A 24,012-nucleotide genomic window follows, 5' to 3' on the forward strand; every position below is an offset into this window, starting at 1 on the left:
AGGGATACACTATTAATATATAAAAATTAAATTACGAGTACTCACGTATCAATATTGAGATTCAATATTGCAGGAAAAGTACGTAGACGCAACGGAGATGATAAATACTAGTTTGACCTCATGAGCATACCCCCGAACATTACCCATAACCTCCATAGCTATAACCCATAATTTCCTTAGCTTCATCCCGCTCATAAAATCCGTTTTGAAATTAATGCACTCATGACCTCGCCGTAGTATTTTATGTATATACTAATAATAATATTACTCCTAACCATAAGATTAATAATAATATTAATCTTAATAATAATAATAATATAAATAAAATAAATATATTACGGAGTACAATATAGATAGAGAGATTGAATGTTAATTAATCCGGACGAAATCGACATTTAAAGAGGTTTCTTGCCCACCTACCCTCTCCATGCGATCGCATAGGGCTTGAGAGGTATAGCCATGCGATCGCATGACTTACCTTGCTGGCTCAAAATCAATCAAAAACTCTGCCGACACTTTATGTTTATAATATATATATATATATATATATATATATATATATATATATATATATATATATATAATATATTTAATCTTTAGAATTAATTAAATATTATATTATATTTACGTGCGTAGTAAAAATGTAATTTTTGTTCAAATGACTCGTACGTTGTCACTCGGCTCATGTACCACTTTCGGTTTTTCGAACGCACTTTCGTACGTTTAGAAAACTAGCCTTTTACGTTACGCGACGTGTACCTTTATTAATAATTTGATTTACTCAACAATAAATTACCTTACAATAAATGTAACTTATAAAATTGAGCATTGTGGTCATTTGCTTCTATAAATCAGTGGCTCATTGTTTATCAAAATATATTATTTTAAATCAGGACGTTTTATGACTAAGTTAATATATATATATATATATATATATATATATATATATATATATATATATATATATATATATATATATATATATATATATATATATATATATAAATCAGTGGCTCATTGCTTATCAAAATATATTATTTTAAATCAGGACGTTTTATGACTAAGTTAAAATATATATATATATATATATATATATATATATATATATATATATATATATATATATATATATATATATATATATATATATATATAGGGGCAGGATCAATGGGGAAGTAACCAATCGGGGGGAAGCGGGGGGAAGCAAAAAAAAAATTCGTTTTTTTTTTGGAATTTTTTTTTCCGGCATCAAGATCACACGAAAATATGAACGTTTAGAAGAGACACTTCGTGATGAATGTTATTATTTAGGCGAAAAAACGATCGACAAAAATAACATTCAAGATAATATTGTTCGTGAAGAATATGAACGTTTTTTTTCTTCATGTTTTGTGAAGTAAAATTTAGCCCGATTTAGAGTTTAGGGTTTAGGGTTTAGGGTTTAGGGTTTGGTGTTTTGGGTTTATTCCATAAACCCAAAACACCAAACCCTAAACCCTAAACCGTTCGTGTTAAAAACTCAATCTAAATCCTAAATCTAAACCCTAAATCTAAACCCTAAACCCTAAATTTCTAAACCCTAATATCTAAACCCTAATATCTAAACCCTATAAACCCTAATATCTAAACCCTAATATCTAAACCCCAATAGCTAAAACCTCAACATACGCTCGAAAAACACGATAATTGTTATATATTACTTCTTCGAGCGTTTTTCCGCCAAAATAAAAACATTTATCACAAAGTGTCTCTACTAAATGTTCATATTTTCATCTCATCTATAATGTTCGTGAACAAAGTTTTTTCAAAAAACGAAAAAAAAAAGTTTTTGCTTCCCCCCGCTTCTCCCCGATTGGTTACTTCCCTCTTGATCCTACCAATATATATATATATATATATATATATATATTTAGAATTGTAAATTTGTACGTAATATATATGTTTGAAATATTTATCTAATGATATAAATATAAAGTTTAAATTTGTTCAGAAATTTCCGAGTCAATCACATTCACGTTAGGTCTGCCGCCTCCTCACCAACATTAAGTATGATCTTTCTTCATAGTCCTACATAACTCCTATACGGATTAATTCGAGTTCATCAGTTTACTCAACCTATTTCATATACCAAAGGTTCACTCCGTTGAGTTAATCTTTTGCTCGTCTATATAACTCAACATACACACTTTACTTTCCTCACCTAGTGATCGCACACTAGCGATTGCATATGACGTCAAGTCATATTTCTATCCTTCCCCACTCAATGAATTATTATCGTCCCTTCATTAGTTTTGACACCTTCTACCCTAACCCTTGATTCACAAATTCACCATCTTTTCAAACTTTCGATGCACAAACCCTAATCCTTAAATTCGAATTAGGGTTTATATGAAGTAAAAAACTTCACTTTATCAACCAAATAAAAGTATTAGAACTCATACCTCAAGTTTTACAAAAACCTAAAATCCCCAAATTAGAGATGAACAAGGAATAAATCTTGAGGAATAAATCTTGGCTCCAATAGTTGATACTAGTGTTAATAAGGTGGATTACACTACTAGAATTACTTTTATGAAGAAAAATCAAGGTTTGGTGCTTGTTCTTCACAAATCGTCACCAACCACCCACCTACCTTCTATTTCTTATTTTTATTTTTCCCAGCTTTTGAAGAAAATGAGCTGCTGTCCCATATCATTATTGAAGTGTTTTATCACATATTTATACTTTCTACACTGTTTCATTTAAAACTTTGCATTCAAGGTCCTTTTCTTACATATGAGGTCTTTTTTCTTAACAAATGTTAAATTAATAACACTCACAACAATAGAGTAATATTTCAAAAATATGAGATGTTACATTTTAAGTCAAACAAGTTCAAATACAAGTCAATTTTAGTTGGAACTAGTAATAGTAATATTAGTCTACTTTTTTTTTTTTTTTTTTTTTCTTTGGCTGATTATATTGATTACGAACAAATTTAGGTACCAATGTCGTCAAATAATATTTAACAAAATCAGAATATCTAGCGCTGGTCATATCCATTTTATTTTTATTTACTCTATCATAATCATAATCATAATCATAATCATCATATGATCATATCATATCATATCATATCATATCATATCCTATATCCTAAACTGCTATCTGATCTCCATCATTCAAACAAACAAAGGATGCTTTATAATATATTCTTAAGTTGATATTTTCTTTGCCGTTATCAAGCCCATCTTGTATACAAGCTGCTCCATATATAAGACCCAACTGGTAATCTGGTACCTCTACTCACAGTTGATTTAATATGATTTAGGGTTTTAAAAAAGTCTAATTCTTTAGAGGTTTGGTCGTCTGGGTATTAAGTTTTTTGAACATAATTGATACCATTTTTGAGATTTATTAAAATCTTGATTAGTTGACGATGGCTCGATTGATTATACCATGCAAAGGTTCAAGCTTGCTGAAGACTTGTAGCTTGTGTTTGATTTTATCAGCTTATGCAATTACCCAATACCATTAATTTACCATAAATCTTTATAACATTTCTTTGTGTTATTGTTTTGGATTAGCTTATCTTTAAGGGGTGTTTGGATTTGCCTAAATATGGAGCTTTATGTTAGAAATTAGGTTTGAAATTGATAATCTTGATTTATTTTTGAATAGTGAAAGCACTCTCTCTGTCAATGAAAGGTTGATATATATTCAAATTTCGGTTACTTTTGGTTAGAAATGAAAGGGTGCTTGATAATTTGATTTTTTCTTATAGACCCCTGTCGGGGGGAAAAGAGGTAGGGGATGAGACCCCGCTATTTTCGACACGATATTGAGTTAGGTCGAACGAGAATGTACTCGGCACCCTTAACTATATAACTCTTTGCTTTCAAGTAAAAACGTAATGAACCAAAATGACTGTTGACTTAAACACCGACACTTTATTGCTATACCTTATACTATTATTTGAAAGCTAATAAGGCCAATGATCTGTTTGAATAAGCTTATTTTATGGGCTTATGAGCATAAAAGTTTGATATATTTAAAGGCGGGTTATGTTTTCAGATGTTTGTAAAGATTAATAATGTAGGCTATGTATTGCTGTGAGTGATGAAAATCGTCAACATTGCGTTAGTTTAAGCAAGTTTAAGGATTGTTATCATTGGTTTTGACTTTTGAGTAATCAAGAATCGTTTATAAGGCTACACTTTTAATTGTTACTGTGTATTTGCTATTATTCTCTTTTCACTTGGCTGGTATGCTAATGGCTATTTAAGTGCATTATATTCTTTTTACATATTTACATTGAATCTTTGCAGCTTCAAGCTACTTCTCATGTTCTGTCAGTAAAATTTGCAAATACAGTCATTATCATAGTTCACAGATTTGTATTGATTATATTCCAGAAGTGTTTTCGAGTTTAACTATGAATCAGTTTGTAGATCGGGTAACTAATTTGAAAGTATCATGATTTGTTTGTTTCGTTGCAACAGACTCTGGGCCAAATTCGTTTGAAAAATCGAAAATGGATGCCCCTAAGGAAATCTTTCTGAAAGATTATAAATTACCAGACTACTACTTTGATACGGTATGCATTTGTCTCGACTAAAACAGACATTATATTCGTAGAGTTTTTAATATATGATGTGATTTAATAAGTTGTCTTATAGGTGGATCTATCATTTTCGTTGGGGGAAGAAAAAACAATTGTGCGTGCAAATATCAGTGTCATTCCTAGAGTTGATGGTATGCTTTGCAATTGTCATTAACTTTTTAATCTTCTTTTAATCGTTCTTTAAATTTAAATGGCTTTCGTTTGACAGGTGTTACCTGTCCATTGGTTTTGGATGGGGTTAATCTCAAACTGATTTCGGTTAAAATCAATGGAAATCAATTGCAAGTATGCGATACAGAACCCTGGATTTTATTATAATTTATATTTATAATATAATAACTAAACTATAATTTTGGATAAAATAAAAGGCTAAAGTTTATGTTGTTCTTTAGGAGGGAGATTTTGAGTTGGACTCGCGCCATCTAATTCTCACGTCACCTCCAAGTGTGAATTTTATCTTAGAAACCGTCACTGAGATTTTACCACAAAAGAACACATCATTAGAGGTAATTTAGTGGTTTTTATTTACTTTTTACTTAATATTTTATTTAGTATTTCTCCATGGTTTTATGTGATAAATTTATGATTTGAGGCAGGGTTTATACATGTCATCTGGTAATTTCTGCACACAATGTGAGGCTGAAGGTTTCCGAAAGATCACATTTTATCAGGTGTGATATTGGATATGCCTATTTATCTATTTTCTAATTGTTGTTTTTTTTTCTTTTCTAATTTAACTTATGTATGTGTTTTCAGGACCGTCCTGATATTATGGCGAAATTTACTTGTCGTATTGAAGCCGACAAGTCACTATACCCCGTGTTATTGTCGAACGGAAACCTCATTGAGCAAGGTGATCTAGAGGTAACACTTAAAAAAATTTGGATATATCAATCCTGAAATTTAGAAAATCAACACGAAAATCAGATATATATATATGAACACCGCTTAACTGAATATAGCCAAATTTCTGGTGCATTGAAAGACTCTGTCACCGTTACTGTTGCTGGTACTAATTATAGAACACTGCTTAACTGATTTTTGTATTCAATTGTAAGTTTGTCACATCTGACGACCAAATCGTAATTACCCTCTACACATACTGTCAGCAGTATGCTGTGTATGTGTGTACATATATATAATTTATATAATATATATAAACGTATAATTTGTGAACGTATTTTCAAGCAATTGGAATTAATTGCAGGGTGGCAAGCATTTTGCTCTTTGGAAAGATCCGTTTAAAAAGCCAAGCTATCTATTTGCCTTAGTTGCAGGACAGCTAGAGAGCCGAGATGACACTTTCACGACCTGCTCGGGTCGTAAAGTTGACCTGAGGATTTGGGTCCCACTAGTGGATCTTCCTAAAACCGAACATGCCATGTACTCTCTTAAAGCAGCCATGGAGTGGGACGTAGATGTTAGTTATTGCTCTCTTTTCTAACTTTTATTACTAAAGGTGTCACTTTGCTACATAATTTATGCTGTTACCACATTTAATCTAATTATTCAAGTATAACCATTTGGTAGGTTGTATGGTTAAAAATACGTTTTTGGCAATTTGCTAGCCATTTTTGCATTTAATAAGTTTTACTCATAGGCTTGTTAATTATAAGTCATAACCCAAGTCAATCCATACATAAGTAAATGGATCGAAATTTCCACCTCTAGTTTTTACGATATCTTCTTGGTTAACCTTCCGTTCACTCCTTATCTATCTTTTTGTAGGTTTTTGGCCGTGAATACGATCTTGACGTCTTTAACATTGTGTCTGTTCCAGATTTCCTGTATGCGACTCGTTTCTTCATTTTCTCTGTCATCTGCTATTATATGTTACTTAGTTTTAAATCTCTTTTTACTTGTAACTTTCAGGGGAGCCATGGAAAACAAGAGTTTGAATGTATGTGCTTTACACTAAATTGAAAACTATGTTTTTTTTTTTTTTTTTGCATGTCAAAAGAATCGTGTTTTGATTGATCTTTTTTCTGTTGTTGATTAGATATTTAGTTCAAAGCTTGTTTTGGCATCACCGGAAACCGCTACAGATGCAGATTATGCTGCAATTCTGGGTGTCATTGGTCATGAGGTATACTCAATACAACGCTGATACTTTTTAATTTCGTCTCGCGTTTCATTTAATTAATTAATTAATTTTTTTTTTTTTTTTTTTTTTTTGGCAGTATTTCCATAATTGGACTGGCAACAGGTTCTTTTTATATGCACCACTAAAACATATTCCGTTTCATTATGATGTTAAAAAGTATATATAAACGACATACTATTATGTTTGTAGAGTGACATGTCGTGACTGGTTTCAGTTGAGTTTGAAGGAAGGTCTTACCGTTTTTCGCGATCAGGTTAGGGTGTTTGGTTAGTTATAAAAAAAAACTGTTAATTATCTTCTTAGATAACTTTTTAATGGTTACACGTGCAGGAATTTTCATCTGATATGGGAAGCCGTACAGTCAAGCGGATTGGAGACGTTTCAAGGCTTCGTACATACCAGTTTTCACAGGTTATTTTATTTTATTTTATTTAATATGATAAGAGTTTGTTTTATCAAAAGTAGTATTTTATGAGGTGAAAATATTGATTTTTAGATATGTAATGGTTTGTGTTATATAATTCAGGATGCGGGTCCCATGGCTCACCCAGTTAGGCCTCACTCATACATTAAGGTTCAACGCTCATTTCTGCCATCCTTAAACTTTTGGTTAGTTTCTTGATAATTAAATTTTTTTAACTCCTGATTGTTAAATTTTTTCTTCCAGATGGATAACTTCTATACAGCAACGGTATGCTTCTGATTTGTTCACTCTTGGTATTATATATTCTTCATTTTGCTACGGAATAATTAATTTTTTTGGTTAATAGGTTTATAATAAGGGAGCTGAAGTTGTGCGCATGTACAAAACATTATTGGGAAGTCAAGGGTTCCGAAAGGTAAGATGATCGGAGATATATTAACTTGATGGATGAATGATGTTTTTTATGTATTTTTTTCTGAAATAATATAAACTATAAATATAAATTATGATTGGTATATTAGGGTATGGATCTGTATTTCGAAAGACATGACGGGCAAGCTGTAACTTGTGAAGACTTCTTTGCTGCTATGCGAGATGCTAACAATGCCGATTTTGCTAATTTCTTGCTATGGTATTAAATTAACTTACCTTTCTCGATTTTTGGATTCAAGTCCAGAAACTAATTAACAGATTAGCTTTGGTCTTTAGTGTTTGTAGAAATGGGTCTGGTCATGTTTTCAGATTATTCAAGGTTCAAGTGCCCGATTCTATGCCATCTGCAAAAAGAAATTAAAAAAAAAATAGTTTTCACAAAAGTCTAAATAAATATATACAAAAATAATTGTATTTGATTGAAACAACGACAACAACACCCAATCCCACCACGTCTTTGATTGAAAGTGTTTTTTTTTTTTTTTTTTTTTTTTTTTTTTCCCACAAACTGCTGAGTATCAAACTACTGATTATCAGGTTATTATGACCTCATATCCAAACGCTTATCTCTTACAACATTATCTTTAAATTGATAATCTAATATTGATTACTCGGTAAGGCGTTATCACTAATCACTAATTCACTAATCAGCTTTAATACATACATCTTAAGTAAACACTCCCTTATTGTCTTTTTAATTGTATTTTTTATTTGCTTTTAAAAAATTATTTACATCTGATTTTAACTTCTGTTTAGGTATTCACAAGCTGGGACTCCTAGTGTGAATGTTACCTCTTCTTACAACGCTGAAGCTCGTACCTTTTCTTTGAAGTTTAGGTATTTTACTCTTCTTTTGTCATCTTTTCAGACTCCGAAAATAACTTGTCAAATCTTTGACTTTTTCAGTCAAACAGTGCTGCCTACGCCAGGTCAGCCAATTAAAGAACCGATGTCTATTCCTGTGGCTGTGGGGCTTGTCAATTCAAGCGGAAAGGATATGCCATTATCATCTATTTATCATGAAGGGAAGTTAGAGTCTGTTTCATCTGGTGGTCAGCTCGTTTACACGACCGTTCTTAGAGTAACAAAGGTTAGTTAAATACTCCTTCCGTCCCATAATGAGTCCAGTATTGCATTTTGGGTTCTCCGAATTAATAGTACACTTCCATAAATAGATAAAGTATATAAGGTAAGGTTTCTTTATACCCTTAACTTTTGCATATAAGACAAAATGATAGGTCATTAAGGGGTAAAACTGTAAACTAAAGAAAACCTACATTGTAATGATGAGATTTATTAAACTTTGTGTTTTTTGTCTGGGACTATTAATATGCGACGGAGGGTGTATCTAATAGGCTCGATAGAAACTCAAAACTGTAGTTGATATAAAAAAATAAGTTTTCTAACAATAGTTCTTAGGGCTGTCGTTGGGCATTAACGTACTGTACAAAGCGGTTGATTTTGACTTTTACAAGGCAGTTATGAAAATGTACAAATGTTTTTCGCACTTTAGCGACATCCCTAAGGGCCGTCGTTAGAAAAATCTAATTAAAAACTATAAATTCATCCATCTTTTTGATAAATTAGGGTGAAGAAGAGTTCGTGTTCTCCGATGTGTCCGAGAAACCTACTCCATCTCTGTTGCGAGGTTATAGTGCTCCTATACGCCTACAATCTGATCTCACAGACGACGATTTGTTTTTCCTTCTTGCTCATGATTCAGATGAGTTCAATCGGTGACTTTTTTATTTTTACAAAATTATATGCATCACACTCCTATAACGTAAAATGGGAACCGAACATTTAAAAGTCAGTTTTTATTGCAGGTGGGAAGCTGGACAAATATTAGCAAGAAAACTGATGCTACATCAGGTTGTTAATTTCCAAAGCGATAATCCGTTGGTTCTTGATCCGCAGTTTGTGCACGGTATTAAGTGTATAATTCTGGATTCGAGTCTTGACAAGGTAACATCTCTTGTGATTATTGTTTCTATATTGAAGAAACGAGCAGCTAAAAAAAAAAAAAATTAGGAATTTATTGCAAAAGCAATAACTCTCCCCGGTGAAGGTGAGATTATGGACATGATGGAAGTAGCCGATCCTGATGCGGTCCATGCAGTTCGGTCCTTCATCAAAAAACAGCTTGCTTTTGAATTAAAACAAGAGTTTTTAAATCTGGTACGTTATTTGTCCATTTCCGGGTGAACCTTGAATATTATCATGGGAAGGGATGACAAAAAAAACCCGTACCCGATGTGGAAACCCGATATTTTTGGGTCGGGTTCGGTCCAGGTAAATGGGTCTAGGGCCGGGTATGGGGATGGTTTTTAATTTTTTTGCGGGTCTGGGTTCGGGGATGGTTTTAGACACAAACTCGATTACCCAGCCCGTGTACTCGGAAAAGACCCAAGTCCATATACCCGGCCCATAAACCCGATTACTTGGCCCGTATTCCCGAAAAAGACTCGAATACCCGTGGAAAAACCCGTTTACTCGATATTTCGTAAGTAAATGGTGACCCGGATACACGTGGGAAAACCCGTTTACCCGCTAGTTGGTAACTAAATGGGGACCCGGTGGGTCCGGGTTTGAGACGGGTTTTTTTAATCGGGTTCGGGTCTGAGATTACATAAACCGGGCCCGATGCCATCCCTACATGGGAGTTAATATTTGCATGCTTGAAAGGTGGATGAAAATAGGAGCACTGAGAAGTACGAGTTTAACGACGTCAATATGGCAAGGCGTGCTCTAAAGAACACCGTTCTCGGTATTTTTGTTTTTAGGTTGACTTACTGCTTTACATTTGGACTTTTTCTATTTAGCGAGTTTGTTGACTTTGTTGAATTGACTTTTTTTAAAAAGGGTATCTTGCATGTCTTGAAGACAAAGAAACTAACGAGCTTGTGTTAAATGAATACAAAAACGCTACAAATATGACGGATCAGTTCTCGGCTCTGGCAGCCATAGCTCAGAAACCTGGTAAAGCCCGAGATGAAGCTTTGGCCAATTTCTATAACCAATGGCAGAATGATTACCTGGTATATTGCTTTGAAACAATTGTTAAACTGTCATTGTAAGGAAAAAAACTGAAATAGGTTTTATATTATTGTTCGTTTTCTTGATATTCAGGTGGTTAACAAGTGGTTTGCGCTTCAATCCTCATCTGATATTCCTGGGAATGTTGAGAATGTTCGGAAGCTTTTGAGTCACCAATCGTTTGACCTAAAAAATCCCGACAAGGTTAGGATCTTTCGCTCACAGGCTCATTAAGTTTTATTGGAGGTCAAATGATTATATGGAAATGGGTAATTTATTGTTGTGTTAATATGATAACTGGTCAAATGGGTAGCATCTAGAATGGTTGGAAATGAAACAGGTCTAATGGTTTAAACGTTAAATATATTTGAATTATATGGGCTTCTTAATCATACAAATTACATTGTTATTTGCGGAAGTTGGATATTGTTTGTAGGTCGGCCCGACCTGAACCAACCTGCTTTTATCTTAAGGGGCGTTTGGGATTGTGTTTTGCAGTGATTATCTGATGTGTTTTGTAAATGCAAATATTTAGAAAAAAGTGTTTGGTGAAGAAATGATTATATGCGTTTTTCCTCAGAGAATATGCAGTTTTGAAAAAAATATGCCTTTTTGAGAATGCAAAATCTGTTTGAAAACCCAATCCCTAACACCCTCTTTTATATAGAAATTATGCTTTGGACCGTAAAATATATCTTAGATTTTCATAATGTTTATTTCTTGAACCCTGATGTTGAACAGGCGTTCTCATTGATTGGTGGATTTCGTGCATCGCTTGTTAATTTCCATGCAAAAGATGGTTCAGGTTACAAGTTCTTAGGAGAACTTGTGGTGCAGCTTGACAAACTGAACCCTCAGGTGCAAATTACTTAATTACCCCTTTTTGCTTTCTCGACACATCCAAATGAAGTTTTTAAGATACATTTGAAATGTATATATAGATATTGATATTGATTTGTACTAGACAAACCTTATAAAATCTAGGATTATAGTGTTTTTTTTTTTCCTCGTCTTGATTGCAGGTCGCGTCTGGGATGGTTTCAGCCTTTTCTAGATGGAAGCGCTTTGATGAAACCCGACAAAACCTTGCCAAGGTGTTTAGTCTTCATCTTGTTAACGTTTAATATACGGAGTACTTGATAATTTCTTTAGTCACCAATATTTTTTTCATTAAACTAATAATATTATGAAATTGAACAGGCGCAACTGGAGATGATTGTGTCGACTAACGGGCTCTCTGAGCATGTATATGAGATCTGCTCAAAGAGTTTGGCTGTTTAAAAGTGTCGTTTCTTTAATCGAAGAATCAAATCAAAGTGGAAATCTTATACACGTCACTTATAATAAAGCTGTTTATTTAAATGTATATATTAAGTATAGTTAGCAGTTAACACCCTGATCAGGTTGTTTAACAAACAAGAACTCAATTGCCAAGAATTACAGAAATGTTGTACAAGTTTTACAAAAACATACACGATATAATCATGCTATGATCAATACAGTTTACAGTTTATGTCAAAGGAACGGTTTTGCCGTTGGAAGTCAAGTAAGGACTTTTACGACCACGCCCAATTCCCTTCCTTGGATACTCCATAAAGTCCCTCTGAAACCTGCCCAATTGGCTACCTTGAGTTGCAGAATCTACTAAATTTCGTTCCCCATTACTCCCTGACGATTCAGGCTCTTCGATCGCATCAACAAAAACATCATTCACCACCACATTCCTAGATTCTTCAAGTTTGTCTTTCTTGATCGGTGTCGTGTTTCTCCACCTCTCATCTGAACATAACGAGCCCGTGTTGGAATTGAGGTCAGCCACTGCCTCCATAATCGAGCACGCCTTACTAACACATTCTGGGAGAACAAAATCCGGCGACACTTTAGTCCCACCACTCGCGTTCTTTTGATGAAACTTGTTAATATCATCAAGTAACAAACTTGCATACGATGGCGGACTAGGATCAACATTCATATCAATCTCCCTCGATAACTTCCGTGTTCTTTTAGCCTGCGAAGATCTAGCAGCATTGTTATCAATCTCGACCAGTGATCTCCGTCTGTAATACATTTCATCAACCTCTCGTGTATTGTAATACTCCCGGTCCCGCCTTAGCTCTTCACTCTGATTATCACTATAAACCCGAAGGTTAGTTTTAGCAGGAGATACGTTTCGCTTCACGTGAATCCGTTTAACAGAACCAACCGCCACCTCATCACCACCCGCAACGTGACTCTTATTGGTAGCTGGAACAGAAACCATCTTTGCAGGCGGCCGATTGTTATTACTACCGCCGCCACCGGTAGCCACAACTGCATTATTTGAATTCCGAAAAGGCGATTGAGACCTTTTACTAGGGGATATACTTATTCGCCTTTCTTTACTGCTACTACCACCACCACCACCACCAGCAGCCGTAACCGTATTCGAATTACCAAAAGACGATTGCGATCTTCTACTAGGAGATATACTTATCCTCCTTTCTTTACTACTAGACCTACTATTTCGTCTCGAAACCGGAGACGAAACCCTAACTTCACGTTGCCAGTGGTGTAATCCATCAATTTCATCATTATCGTTATCATAATCATTAACATTATCATTATCATATTCATTTGCGTGCTTTAAACGATTACTTAAATCGAAATCAAAGCTTCGTTTAGAACGAGAATACCTTCGTCTTCTTCTGAGGTTAGGGTTTTGAGCTCCGGCGGAATTACTCCGGCCAAGTCTGTCACATTGTAATAGAGTCGAATCAACTTCATCTTTACTACAGCTGGAGGTCCCCGTTGTAGCTCCGGCGACTTTAGGGCTAGGGTTTTGGTCATTGTTGTCTTGGTTTGAGTGCCGGTCAATTTCGTGACTGATTCGGTGTTTAATGACGAAAATTTCTTTCTTTAAAGCATGAGGTTGTTGTTGTGGACGGTCCGATTTGAAATCGGGTTTGAAATCGGGTTGTTGAGGAATAGGAGTAGTGCTGCTGGTGCACTTCTTGCTGAAACATCCACCCATAGATGTATGTGTGTGTGGAAGAGGGAGACAAAGGGATTAGGTTTTGTTTTTAAATTTTGAATTTCTACACAGCTGTAAATGCAATGAAAATACTTATCAAGTAAAATTTGATTTTCTGACATTTATTTCGTACCGTAAAAGATTTTGTTTACATAGCTTTTAGCTTTCATTTATAGTTTGAAAACAAGAACCTTATTTTTTTTATTTAAATTTTTTTTTTAAGGCGAAAAAAATATATTAATAGAACCTTCATCGTTGATGAAGAAAATACAACATATTACATTGGAAGATGCTTGAAAGCCCGAAAAAAAGACATTAATTGAAAATACATCGGGAAAGACACCTAAAAGAAAACATTGCGAGCGAGCGACCTTAACCGAGAATGGGAGCCAACATAATTCAGGACTTAAACAAACCACCAAAGAGAGGCCCAACCTTCTTACTGGGCCTAAAAGCCCAAAGACATGAATAACATCAAATTGAAACCCACCATCAAATTGTTACGGCACCTAATTGAAAACTTAACTTGAAACGCAAAAACCATTGAAATTGACGTTCATTCCCAATTGATTGAAGACCGACTTAAACTGTAACGACGAATGACGAATTGAAGGCGAATCAACATCAATTGGAATCATGAAGAAACTCGACACCTAAAGAAAAAGAAATACCAGAGACTTGATAAAACAAAGAGGTATATTATCCAACTTTTTTTTTTTTTAATCAATGAAATTAAAAAGCACAACAATCCGGTAATGATTCGGATGATTATTAGAACCAGTGACGAAAAAGACTTGAAGATGTAAATTCGTGATGACGGTGAAAAGAACATTTATGAAGGAGCAAGATGAGGAGAAAAAAAAAACGATTGAGGCAGAACCAAAAAGGAGCCTTGAGGGAAGCATTGAATTTCCAAAAATTGAAAGAAGAGATCCTCAATGTTCCAGTTGACCTCATGGCTTTGATTTCTTTATTGGGGTATCGTAATCGGCCATATTTTGCATCATAACCCCGAAGTTGGCTATCTCTTCTTTAAAGGTTAGTTTTTTACCACCAAAACAATTGTTGGGAAGGCTGCTGTTCTTCACTGATTTATCATCGCCAATGACGTGATGAATTTCATTTGAAGTGTCAAAAACGCCCGAAAGAATTGGAACATGATCAATCCAATCGTTACTTGTGATTTTACCCTTGTTCTTGATTTTAATTTCTTTGTTGTGAATAACAGGTGCTTCATTAGACGGGTCAGGGATGCACCTTGCTTTAATTTTCTCACAAGAATCCTTACACCCTTGATCGATGCAGTAATTATCTTGTATAGTTGTGATTGGGCTGGAAAAACAAGAACCTTATGTCCTCTTTCATTTCACAGTTTTTAATTCACTCATTCTAAACTATAAACAATCATTACATATTTATTCCAATTCTATTATTCAGTATTTTTTTTGTCTACAATTAATTATTCATTTTCATAAATGAAAAAGAATAATGTGATAAAGTTCTTTTATGCTCCTATTTATACATGTAAGAAAAATAGATAGGTAAAAAGTAAGAAATAAAGTTAGAAAATATACAAAAAGTACATGCACCAGTTACTTTTTCTTAAACTATGTATTTATTGTCTCGGACAATAAGTATGAGACGGAGAGAGTAACATGTTTTTTAATAACCTACTCCCACCGTCTCAAATATGTTGTCTCCGGACAAAAAACACATTTTTATAAATAAAAAAAAATGCAGGTCAATCTGTTACATGTATTTCAATCTTACCCCTTACTTTTTACCAATTTTTTGGTTCTACATGAATAAAGTAAGGGCACATAAAACTTTTATCACATTATTCCGATCTATAAATGAAAGTAAATGAAAGTCTTTTTGGATAAAGGGTTACCTCGGTAAATTTTATTAAAGAATGACCACAATACAAAGCACGAACAAAAGAGAATCCTGAAGCTACAAAAAACAACCAACTACAAAGAACATCAAAGACTCATAGCAAACAAAGCGACATAACACAAAAAATTAGTGAATCTGCCATGTCGTCTTCATCATCTCCACTTTTGCTGAATTCTTGAACCTGAAGGACATTAGTTTCAGATGGACCGTACTAAAAATATCATCAAACAGCTTCAATTCAATACAGTGAGACTTTTTGAAAATCATGTTGTTCATTTCCTGCTAAATAAAATAAACCAACGCTCCAAAAACAATTTTCGCAACCACCATGATTGAAATATTCCTAGCAGCCGAAACAAGCATACCATTGCATACAACTTTTCCAATTTGGAAGCGTAGGCAGACAATTCGTCGTAGCAGTCTTGTTCCAAACTCTATTCGCATATGAGCACTCACAAAATAAACGATTGTGAGAATCAGCGCATAACTTACAAAGCGAACAAATCAATTGCATATTATAAATCTCCCATTTTTTGAGTTTATCTTGAGTCTTTAGCCTTTCTCCCATCAAAAGCCAAGCGAGTGCCTCTGGATACACTGAGAAAACTAAAGCATCAGGAACCATTTGACAGAATTTGACCTCGGCCGGATAGCCTCCCATTCCTGGTTAACCAAAATTGACCGTGTAACATTGTCAATACCAATCCAAACAATCTCGTCAGATCTACGTAGAAATCGAAGGCACGATGAGCTGCATCAACCGTGGGTATTTCGTACTCCATGAATCTGGCCATAACCAATTTGACTCACTAATAAATCCGTTAACCTTCTTTTTTATCCCAAAAATGTGAATATCATTAGCAGTAATGATGTTATCTAAACGACCTAACTGCTCCGAACATCAAACCATGCAGAGGTAATGTTACCAGAACCAATTTACTGAAAGAAAAATGGTTGAATAACCGGATGGATACGCAATTTAACGACCCGTCAAAGTACACTTGACGACCATCGTTATCTTGGTCCCACAGCTTGATCATAACTCTATATGAATTTAATAAATAACCTTGCATTCTTTATTTAAAAATGATTTCATATAAAGGAAACCTATCAAAATATGTAAGTTTAGAAAAATCATACATTATTACTTAACCAAAAGTTGACCAAAACAAAGTCAACATCATCCACTATTAAATGTATCAAAATAGAATGCAAGTTATTGTTTAACAAAAGCTGCCATCATAAATATGCAGACTCTCTAAGCACAGCGGAAGCAATCAATCATGAACATGAGAATAAAATATGCGAGTAACTGTCAACAAAAATGTTGAGTGAATTATAGGTTCAATATTGCAAACAATATTTAATAAAAACCATAAAAATTTATGTTTGAAAACATAAAAACTCCTTTTTGGACCACAAAATTATATGCTAGAAAACATATAAAAATATTATTCCATTTTCCGTGAGCCACCTGGTAACCACTTAACCATTTATTTACCCTTGCCAAACACAATAAATAATATACACCGAACAAGTGTATCTACAACAAAATACGAAGTACTAAACATTCCAATTATAAATTGCTAGCGCGACTAGCTCGAAATGGGGTTGTCAAACCCGATAGATCTATCCATAGGATTCGCGTTCACCAGTAGAAACCAGTGATTACAGTTACCAGACTAGGGAATATTTTTGTTCAACTCACAATGAATAATTTAAACCAACTTCCACTTGTGTCCAAAATATAAATAAATTGCATGTATTCTCATCCCAAAAGATTTAAAATAGAAAAATGAGACTATAACTCACCTTAATAGCAAACAAAGTAACCACACAAATATGCGAACAGCAAATGAAGTAAAGTGATCAGGAATGATCGCAACGCCGACCCTAATCAAAAATTGATTTATATGAACGCGTAGAGAAGAACGAAAGCAATCCGATTATGTAAAAAGCCCTATGATCCAAGCTTGATTTGATGATGAATTGATGATGATTATGGTGATATGGGATGGCCTAGAGAGAAAAGGGAAAGGGATAAAAGAATTTTTAGGTTAAAATGAAGTAGTATGCTAGGTTTTGATCAAGTAAATCTCAAGTTTCAAAAAGTGACACATACCCCCCATCCATGGGGGTATTCGGCCAAACCATCACAAGGGAGTGGGCTCACTTAGCCCAATTTGATGACTAGATAATAATCTTGTGGCCCAAAAGCCCGATCGAAGCCCAAAATGCGAAAACGCTACTACGCGATTGATTTTTCGGAGAGATAACAATTACGCGACAAATAAAATATATAAACACTATATATAATCATATGATATTAAAATATCATATTTAAAATAATTAAGATTCAAAAATCTCAAAAGTCTGACCGTTGGTTTGAAAACCGAAATGATTCACCGGATAGAAATCCGCGACACGTAGAAACGTACAATTTAAAATATGAATACAAATATTCACATAGCATATAATAATTAATATATTACTACTAAAATAACAATATAGGTCATAGAAATGACGTGGTATGAATAACAATTAACGGTCATTAAATAATTAACGGTAAAAGATAACGAAAAAAGTAGGGTCGTTACAGTACCTTCCCGTTACGGAAATTTCGTCCCGAAATTTAAGCAGGTGCAGGGGTTGACTCAGCATCTGGGAACAAATGCGGGTACTTCTGCTTCATCTGATCTTCACGCTCCCAAGTGAACTTGGGACCGTGTCTGGCGTTCCATCTAACTCGAACAATAGGAATTCTACTCTGCTTAAGAGTCTTAACCTCTCGATCCATGATTTCAACAGGTTCCTTAATAAAATGAAGTTGCTTATCAACATGAAGTTCCTCCAGAGGAATAGTTTCATCAGCCTCGGCCAAACACTTCTTCAAATTCGACACGTGAAAAACGTCGTGAACAGCACTGAGTTCTTGTGGCAATTTCAAACCATAAGCCACGGGTCCAACTCTCTCAATAATCTTAAACAGTCCAAAAAAACGAGGATTCAACTTTTATCTCTTACCAAATCGTACCACACCCTTCCAAGGTGATACTTTCAACATAACATCGTCACCGACCTGATACTCAATATATTTCCTTCTCCTTGTGGCATAGCTCTTTTGCCGACTTCTGGCAGTTCTCAATCTTTCTTTAATCTGTACGATTTTCTTGGTAGTCTCATGAATAATTGCTGGACCTGTGAGTTGAGCATCCCCAACCTCATTCTAACAGACAGGAGACTGATGTGTAAAATCTAGTATATAATTTATCTCTGGAAAATGCCGGTTTAAAGATTACTACACACTAACGGGCAGTGTACCCGATCGTGTAATAGTATAAAATTGGTAATTCCGAAATCGTTCCAAGGACAGTTTTAACGTGAGCATTAAGATTGTAACTAATAAAATAAACTAAGTTAATCTATGAAAATCGAAAGTACGAGATAGTTTGTTTTGGTGGCTATTTAACGATTAGCCAAATCATAGATTGATTAAAAGTAAAAGACGATATTTTTGTATTTTTAAGTTTATAAAAATAAATGCTGACTCAACAAAAAGTAAAGATATTTGAATTCAATAGATAAAAGAATGTTCGCCTAGATCTCCTATTCGCAGTGTTGGATGATTTGTTATTAAGCACTAGTTCTATTTATCAATGCATGCAATTACAGAGTCGGTTTACCCGGAGTTCTCTTTTAGCAAACACGACAAACTTAGATTTATTGGCTTAGGGTTCCCTCTCACCAAAGACCTCTTTCGTTTGTGACTTAGTAATTAACTAATTATAAGATTAAGATTCAATTGGTTACGCGTTCGCTCCACACAATTCACCCCTATTTTGTTCAATCAATGTTACCCGGTTTACCCCCTTGGTCCAGTAAGCACCCAATCGGTTAAGACAAATCAATTGGAAATTAGATCACTAAATTGAAACAGGGTTCCCTTTGTTCAAACAAGATTCACTAATCAACCTAGTAACAATAATCAACACCCACAAGAATGGTTCTTAATCAAAACTCATAATTATCATGTATTAATTAATAAAGCTACAAAGTATCATCCAAACACATGCAAATATTCAATCTAGACAACATTAAAAGTTTAGCCAAAAATCATGGCTAGAACAAAAATCACAATCAAAGTAATAGAAGAATTCATTGTTTTAAACAAAGAGATTAACCTAATTAATGATTGAATCTTGAACGATAAACGGATCGAGACTTGTTTCCGGAATGATTGATGTGTTAGAATGACCTTGAAGTTCTTCAAAGATCACCAAAAATCGTCCAAAAGTTGCCCCAATTCGTCTGGATGGAAGAATGAATAATTAGGGTATTTTTCGTGCCTTTTATACTTGCCAAAAATTGCCTGAACAGACACCCGATCGCGCCGCGGCCAAAAATGTCGCGCCGCGACATAAGTCTTGAATATTTACCCTCTTTAAACCAACTTCTGATCTGGAAACTCGTCATTTGTCGCGCCGCGGACGCATTTGTCTCGCCGCGACACAACACTGAAAATAAATCCTTCGTCTATTTTTCTCTTTTTACTTGCTTAAATAATCTCAGAACCTCATTAATCAATAAAACATTAACGTTTTAATCTTCGGTGCACTAATAATATCAACCAATCGACAAAATGCCTCAAAAGCTTCAAAAACCGCATCTCTTCTACAAATAGCTCTTCAAACTCGAACATTCTCATTATTATCAAAATAAACACCAAATCGTATCCGAACGGACTAAATTATGATCGATATTTGCTAAGGAAAACATGTATAAAATACGCGATATCAAACCACCACACACTAGAGTTTTGCTTGTCCTCAAGCAATTAAACTCGATAATAATCTTCTACCATATAATAACGTCTTCAAAAATGTATGCAGAACCAAACGAACAAGAAACCAAACTAACGACTAGCGTGGGCACGATTTGGAGTAAATAACCATTATGATTCCCACTTGCATTCCCCCGAAATAACTTCCCAAACCGCAATCAATATATAACTAGTATAGCAACCAAAGTTAACCTCGAATTACGTACCATAATGATGAAGTAGAAAATCTCAAAAAATAAGTCTTCAAAGTAAACGGGAATCAAGTAGGAACCGAGCACCAAAAAGTATAGCAATCGAACAAATGTGCCAAAGAATGCACGGGCTACCCTGCAATTGGTCAAGCCAAGCCTCCCACAGTACCTAACATCGCGAGATGTCGGTAAAAAAATAATGTGCTTAGGAGGATACACATTACGTCCAGATATCATCAATAATCATGAGGTGATCATCTAATCCGTTAAGTCAACCATAAAGATTGAGGTTCATCAGGCTTAAAAGCTGATATCTTACCTTTCCGGAGGTTATCCACTGGGAATCTGATCAATCACTGATATTTTGTGTATCATGGTGCGCTTCCCATTTGGCTAGCAAATCTCCCTCATTGAGATAAGCTTTGACTACCAGCTTCCCTGTTTGACGTTGAGGCCTGATAGATTTTCAGTCAATTTTAGCAATGACTTTTCAAGATTTTTCGTCACCCTACAACTGGTCTGGACTACAACTTCTGAAACAAATCAGCAAGTGTGTCGTTCGGGAGACTTGACTCCCTTTAGGATGGAATGGATACATCCTATGTGGTTAAATAAAGTAGTCGGGTGCAACATCGTCCTTGTTAGGAGAAACAATGAGGATCGCCTTGTTTAAGTTTTCGATCTAGCGAATGGTCCGGTTTCGACTATACGCCACTATCACCGTTCATACGGTTGACACCCGCCTTGGTGCAGATGACCTACGTATGAACTTTCATGTTCATGTAGGATTTCACATTCAAAATAATGAACATGTTTTGAAAGTTCAAGACTTTCTCCTCTAACAGTACCTCATCGTGAAATGATGGGTAATGAAATGGTACGCTTAAGAGGTATACGTACCAAGTGAAACGGTCGGAAGACTTTACTTCCTTAATGAGTGGATCTGAATCACTCAGAAGTGCCAATCTATTTCAATTGACACCGGTTTTCCTACTTCCCACATGACAAGCTTTTCTGCTTGTTTTAAGAAAGGTAAGAAGTAGATACTACCTTTCCAATAAATCCCAAAAACCTTTGGGTGCCATAGCTTTTGGCTATGGGTTGTGTTGTCTAAGCAAACACAAGCACGTAGCTATTGCTCCTAAAAAGGACAGCACTGGTGAAGCTCGAGGCTCCTCTTCCCACAGTATCACACCATTAGATGATGTAATAATAAAATGATATAGTTTCGGAAGTCTGCTATACCAAGTAACCAAAAGTTTTTGATCTGGCACGTGATTCGGTCACAATCACGCTATGCAATCACCGCTCTCTCACGGTTTACACCCGTTTTGGTACAGGTGACCTACTATTGAGTTCCCCGAACTCGTAGGATTTCATGTCTAATTGTAATGAACATGTGGAACACTTTTGGCTTCTTTGAAAACACGAATTATACCATAAAATACCAAGCCAATTTTTAAAATTAAGGTTTTGGCCGAATTTTCAATTGTTTTTCTACTTTTTTTTATTTTTGAACTAGTTTTTCTGTTTTATTTTTTTTTTATTTTTTTAAATTTTTCAAATTTTTTTTACGACCAAAACTCCGTGAAACGTCAAGTCTTTTAATATCAAAACTAGTTTGATGATGATTCCATTAACAACCAACCCGAGAGATTTTACATCCCCACCCCACACTTGAGATCAAGCAATGTCCCTTTTACTTGAGATCAAAAATAGATTAAAATTGAAAGGTTAAGGAAAATAAAAACTTATCGAGGTAACCACTGATCGTGGAATGACAGTGACAGATGGCGCTGAACTTACTGCCAGCATAAGAACATCGTCCATTCCCGATCCTCACACCAATATCATCACTCAAGTAGTTTTGCTGAACTTACTGCCAGACTTGAAAAATTGTTTCACCAACATACCTAAGAAAAGAAAAACACAAGAAAACTACATAAATGGAACAAGGTGGTACCACCCGGTACCGAAATGCCTTGTCCCCAAATAAATCCACAGTACATAAGCAAAATATAAAATTAACCAAGTACAAACCAACGAAACGGAAATAGTTTAAAACAAATTACAACATAATCACGGTCTAGCAGGCCCTCCTCACTGAAACCCATCATACGGCCAGTTGCCGTATGGATACTTCTGCTCGAACCTCTGTCGTGCATCATCCAACCTCTCTTCTTCACTGTAAATCGGGGCCTGAACGCGGGGCCTAACTGGGCTGCGATAATAAACTGGTGTCTGAGCTTGTGTACCATAATAATTCTCCGGGTTATAGTAGAAAAGACGAGCGTTGTACCTTTGCCAATCACCTCCATATGCCATCCATTGCTGGTCATGCAAAGACTCAGTCGTCCTCTCATCGATCCTCTGCTGACTCTCCCACATACGGTCATTATGCGACCGTTGTTCTCCCCGAAACGCAGCAAAGTTGTCTGACACACCGATTTGTACGTTATCGACCCCTGAAACTAAGTTATCCCAAATTTCTTGGGAGATACCCCAAGGCTGACCCCCCGCTGGCACATTCGGAGCAACCGGCTCCGCCTCTTCACCTCCTTGAACATTCCCACCGGCCTAGTGCTCTTGTGGCTCAACATATGCGACCAAACCAACCCGATTCGCATCCCACATCACAAAACGCACATTAAGATAAAACCTTAAATTGAAAGGTTTCATCACTTGCAAGGGGTCGGTCAATCTTGTACAGCTGCTAAAATTGATGTCGGAAAATCGTGCAATCTTTGTAACAAAATGACCACCTAGCAGTGGCCTCGAAGAGCGTGTCTCCCTCGACTGATTAGATAAATAGGTAGCGATCAACATACACAAATCCACATGCGCATTATGCCGAAATCGATGCATTATCCACAACTCGGTAGAATTAACCTTATCATTCCCATTCCTTCGTCCACAAAAAGTACACGACAATAGTTTATGGAGTAACCGTAGATCTCTGCTTCGAATATCGGAGCCCTTCGACTCATTAGACACAAATGGAGTTAAACCTGAAATTTCAAACCAAAAATCGCGCTCATTATAATCTTCCTGATTCCCGATGAACTCAGTTTCTTTCTTCAAATAACGTATCAAAGACTTCTCATCTAATTCTTCATATAAATTTAGTGCTCGATACAAATCAATTCGGCTCATGGCTCGACTTTCCCCTCCTAAATGAAATGTCAAAAAGCCTTGATCCGTCCCATCCCTTCGAGAACGGAAACTCAAAGAGGAGAAAAACTCAACAATTAACTCACGGTAAAGATCGTCTCTTAATGAAAAAGCACGTTCCCAAGTGCCAAGATCAACCCCCTGTCTCGACATCACCAACATATAAGCAATATCCTCCCTTACTTCACTAGATGCACTATTCAATTCTTCCCAACTAAAATACCAAGTCGCTTGAATATTCCGAGGTGAAATGTATCCAAAATATTCCGAGAATTGCTCCTCAACTTGTTGCAACCAAACCTCCG

At 35.3% G+C, this 24,012-nt stretch overlaps 2 protein-coding genes across 5 annotated transcripts; one reads left to right on the forward strand and one right to left on the reverse strand.

Annotated features, from left to right (window-relative positions):
• The first annotated feature begins 2,509 nt into the window (after positions 1–2,509).
• On the forward strand, positions 2,510–12,114 carry LOC139894443 (puromycin-sensitive aminopeptidase-like). Of its 4 annotated transcripts, none has more exons than XM_071877736.1 (29): positions 2,524–2,587; positions 4,482–4,576; positions 4,659–4,734; positions 4,812–4,888; positions 4,996–5,109; positions 5,200–5,274; positions 5,360–5,467; positions 5,811–6,023; positions 6,332–6,390; positions 6,476–6,503; positions 6,603–6,689; positions 6,784–6,809; positions 6,897–6,960; positions 7,038–7,118; positions 7,234–7,281; positions 7,375–7,398; positions 7,478–7,546; positions 7,653–7,762; positions 8,320–8,400; positions 8,470–8,653; positions 9,151–9,299; positions 9,390–9,528; positions 9,595–9,741; positions 10,249–10,330; positions 10,426–10,601; positions 10,693–10,803; positions 11,341–11,457; positions 11,622–11,693; positions 11,800–12,114. In XM_071877736.1, the coding sequence occupies exons 1-29, from the start codon at positions 2,572–2,574 to the stop codon at positions 11,878–11,880; spliced, it is 2,709 nt and encodes a 902-aa protein (XP_071733837.1). In that variant the 5' UTR covers positions 2,524–2,571; the 3' UTR covers positions 11,881–12,114. The 4 variants fall into 4 exon arrangements, with proteins under 4 accessions (XP_071733840.1, XP_071733837.1, XP_071733839.1 ...); XM_071877737.1 differs by lacking the exon at positions 2,524–2,587 and adding an exon at positions 3,109–3,267; XM_071877738.1 differs by lacking the exon at positions 5,200–5,274 and having other exon boundaries at positions 2,525–2,587.
• Positions 11,825–13,612, reverse strand: LOC139894444 (uncharacterized protein At1g65710-like). The gene has a single exon (XM_071877740.1). It carries the CDS (start codon positions 13,607–13,609, stop codon positions 12,110–12,112), a length of 1,500 nt encoding a protein of 499 aa, XP_071733841.1. The 5' UTR covers positions 13,610–13,612; the 3' UTR covers positions 11,825–12,109.
• Between the last annotated feature and the right edge of the window lie 10,400 nt (positions 13,613–24,012).

The sequence above is a fragment of the Rutidosis leptorrhynchoides genome, chromosome 2 (genome assembly GCF_046630445.1).
Source record: "Rutidosis leptorrhynchoides isolate AG116_Rl617_1_P2 chromosome 2, CSIRO_AGI_Rlap_v1, whole genome shotgun sequence".
NCBI classification, from domain to species: Eukaryota; Viridiplantae; Streptophyta; class Magnoliopsida; order Asterales; family Asteraceae; genus Rutidosis; species Rutidosis leptorrhynchoides.

Coding starts and splice junctions, on each gene's coding strand:
- LOC139894444 (XM_071877740.1), bottom strand. CDS start 13,609: ATGGGTGGATGTTTCAGCAAGAAGTGCACCAGCAGCACTACTCCTATT.
- LOC139894443 (XM_071877736.1), top strand. Junction 6,810..6,896: donor CATAATTGGACTGGCAACAG/GTTCTTTTTATA, acceptor TTATGTTTGTAG/AGTGACATGTCGTGACTGGT. Junction 10,804..11,340: donor ACCTAAAAAATCCCGACAAG/GTTAGGATCTTT, acceptor GATGTTGAACAG/GCGTTCTCATTGATTGGTGG.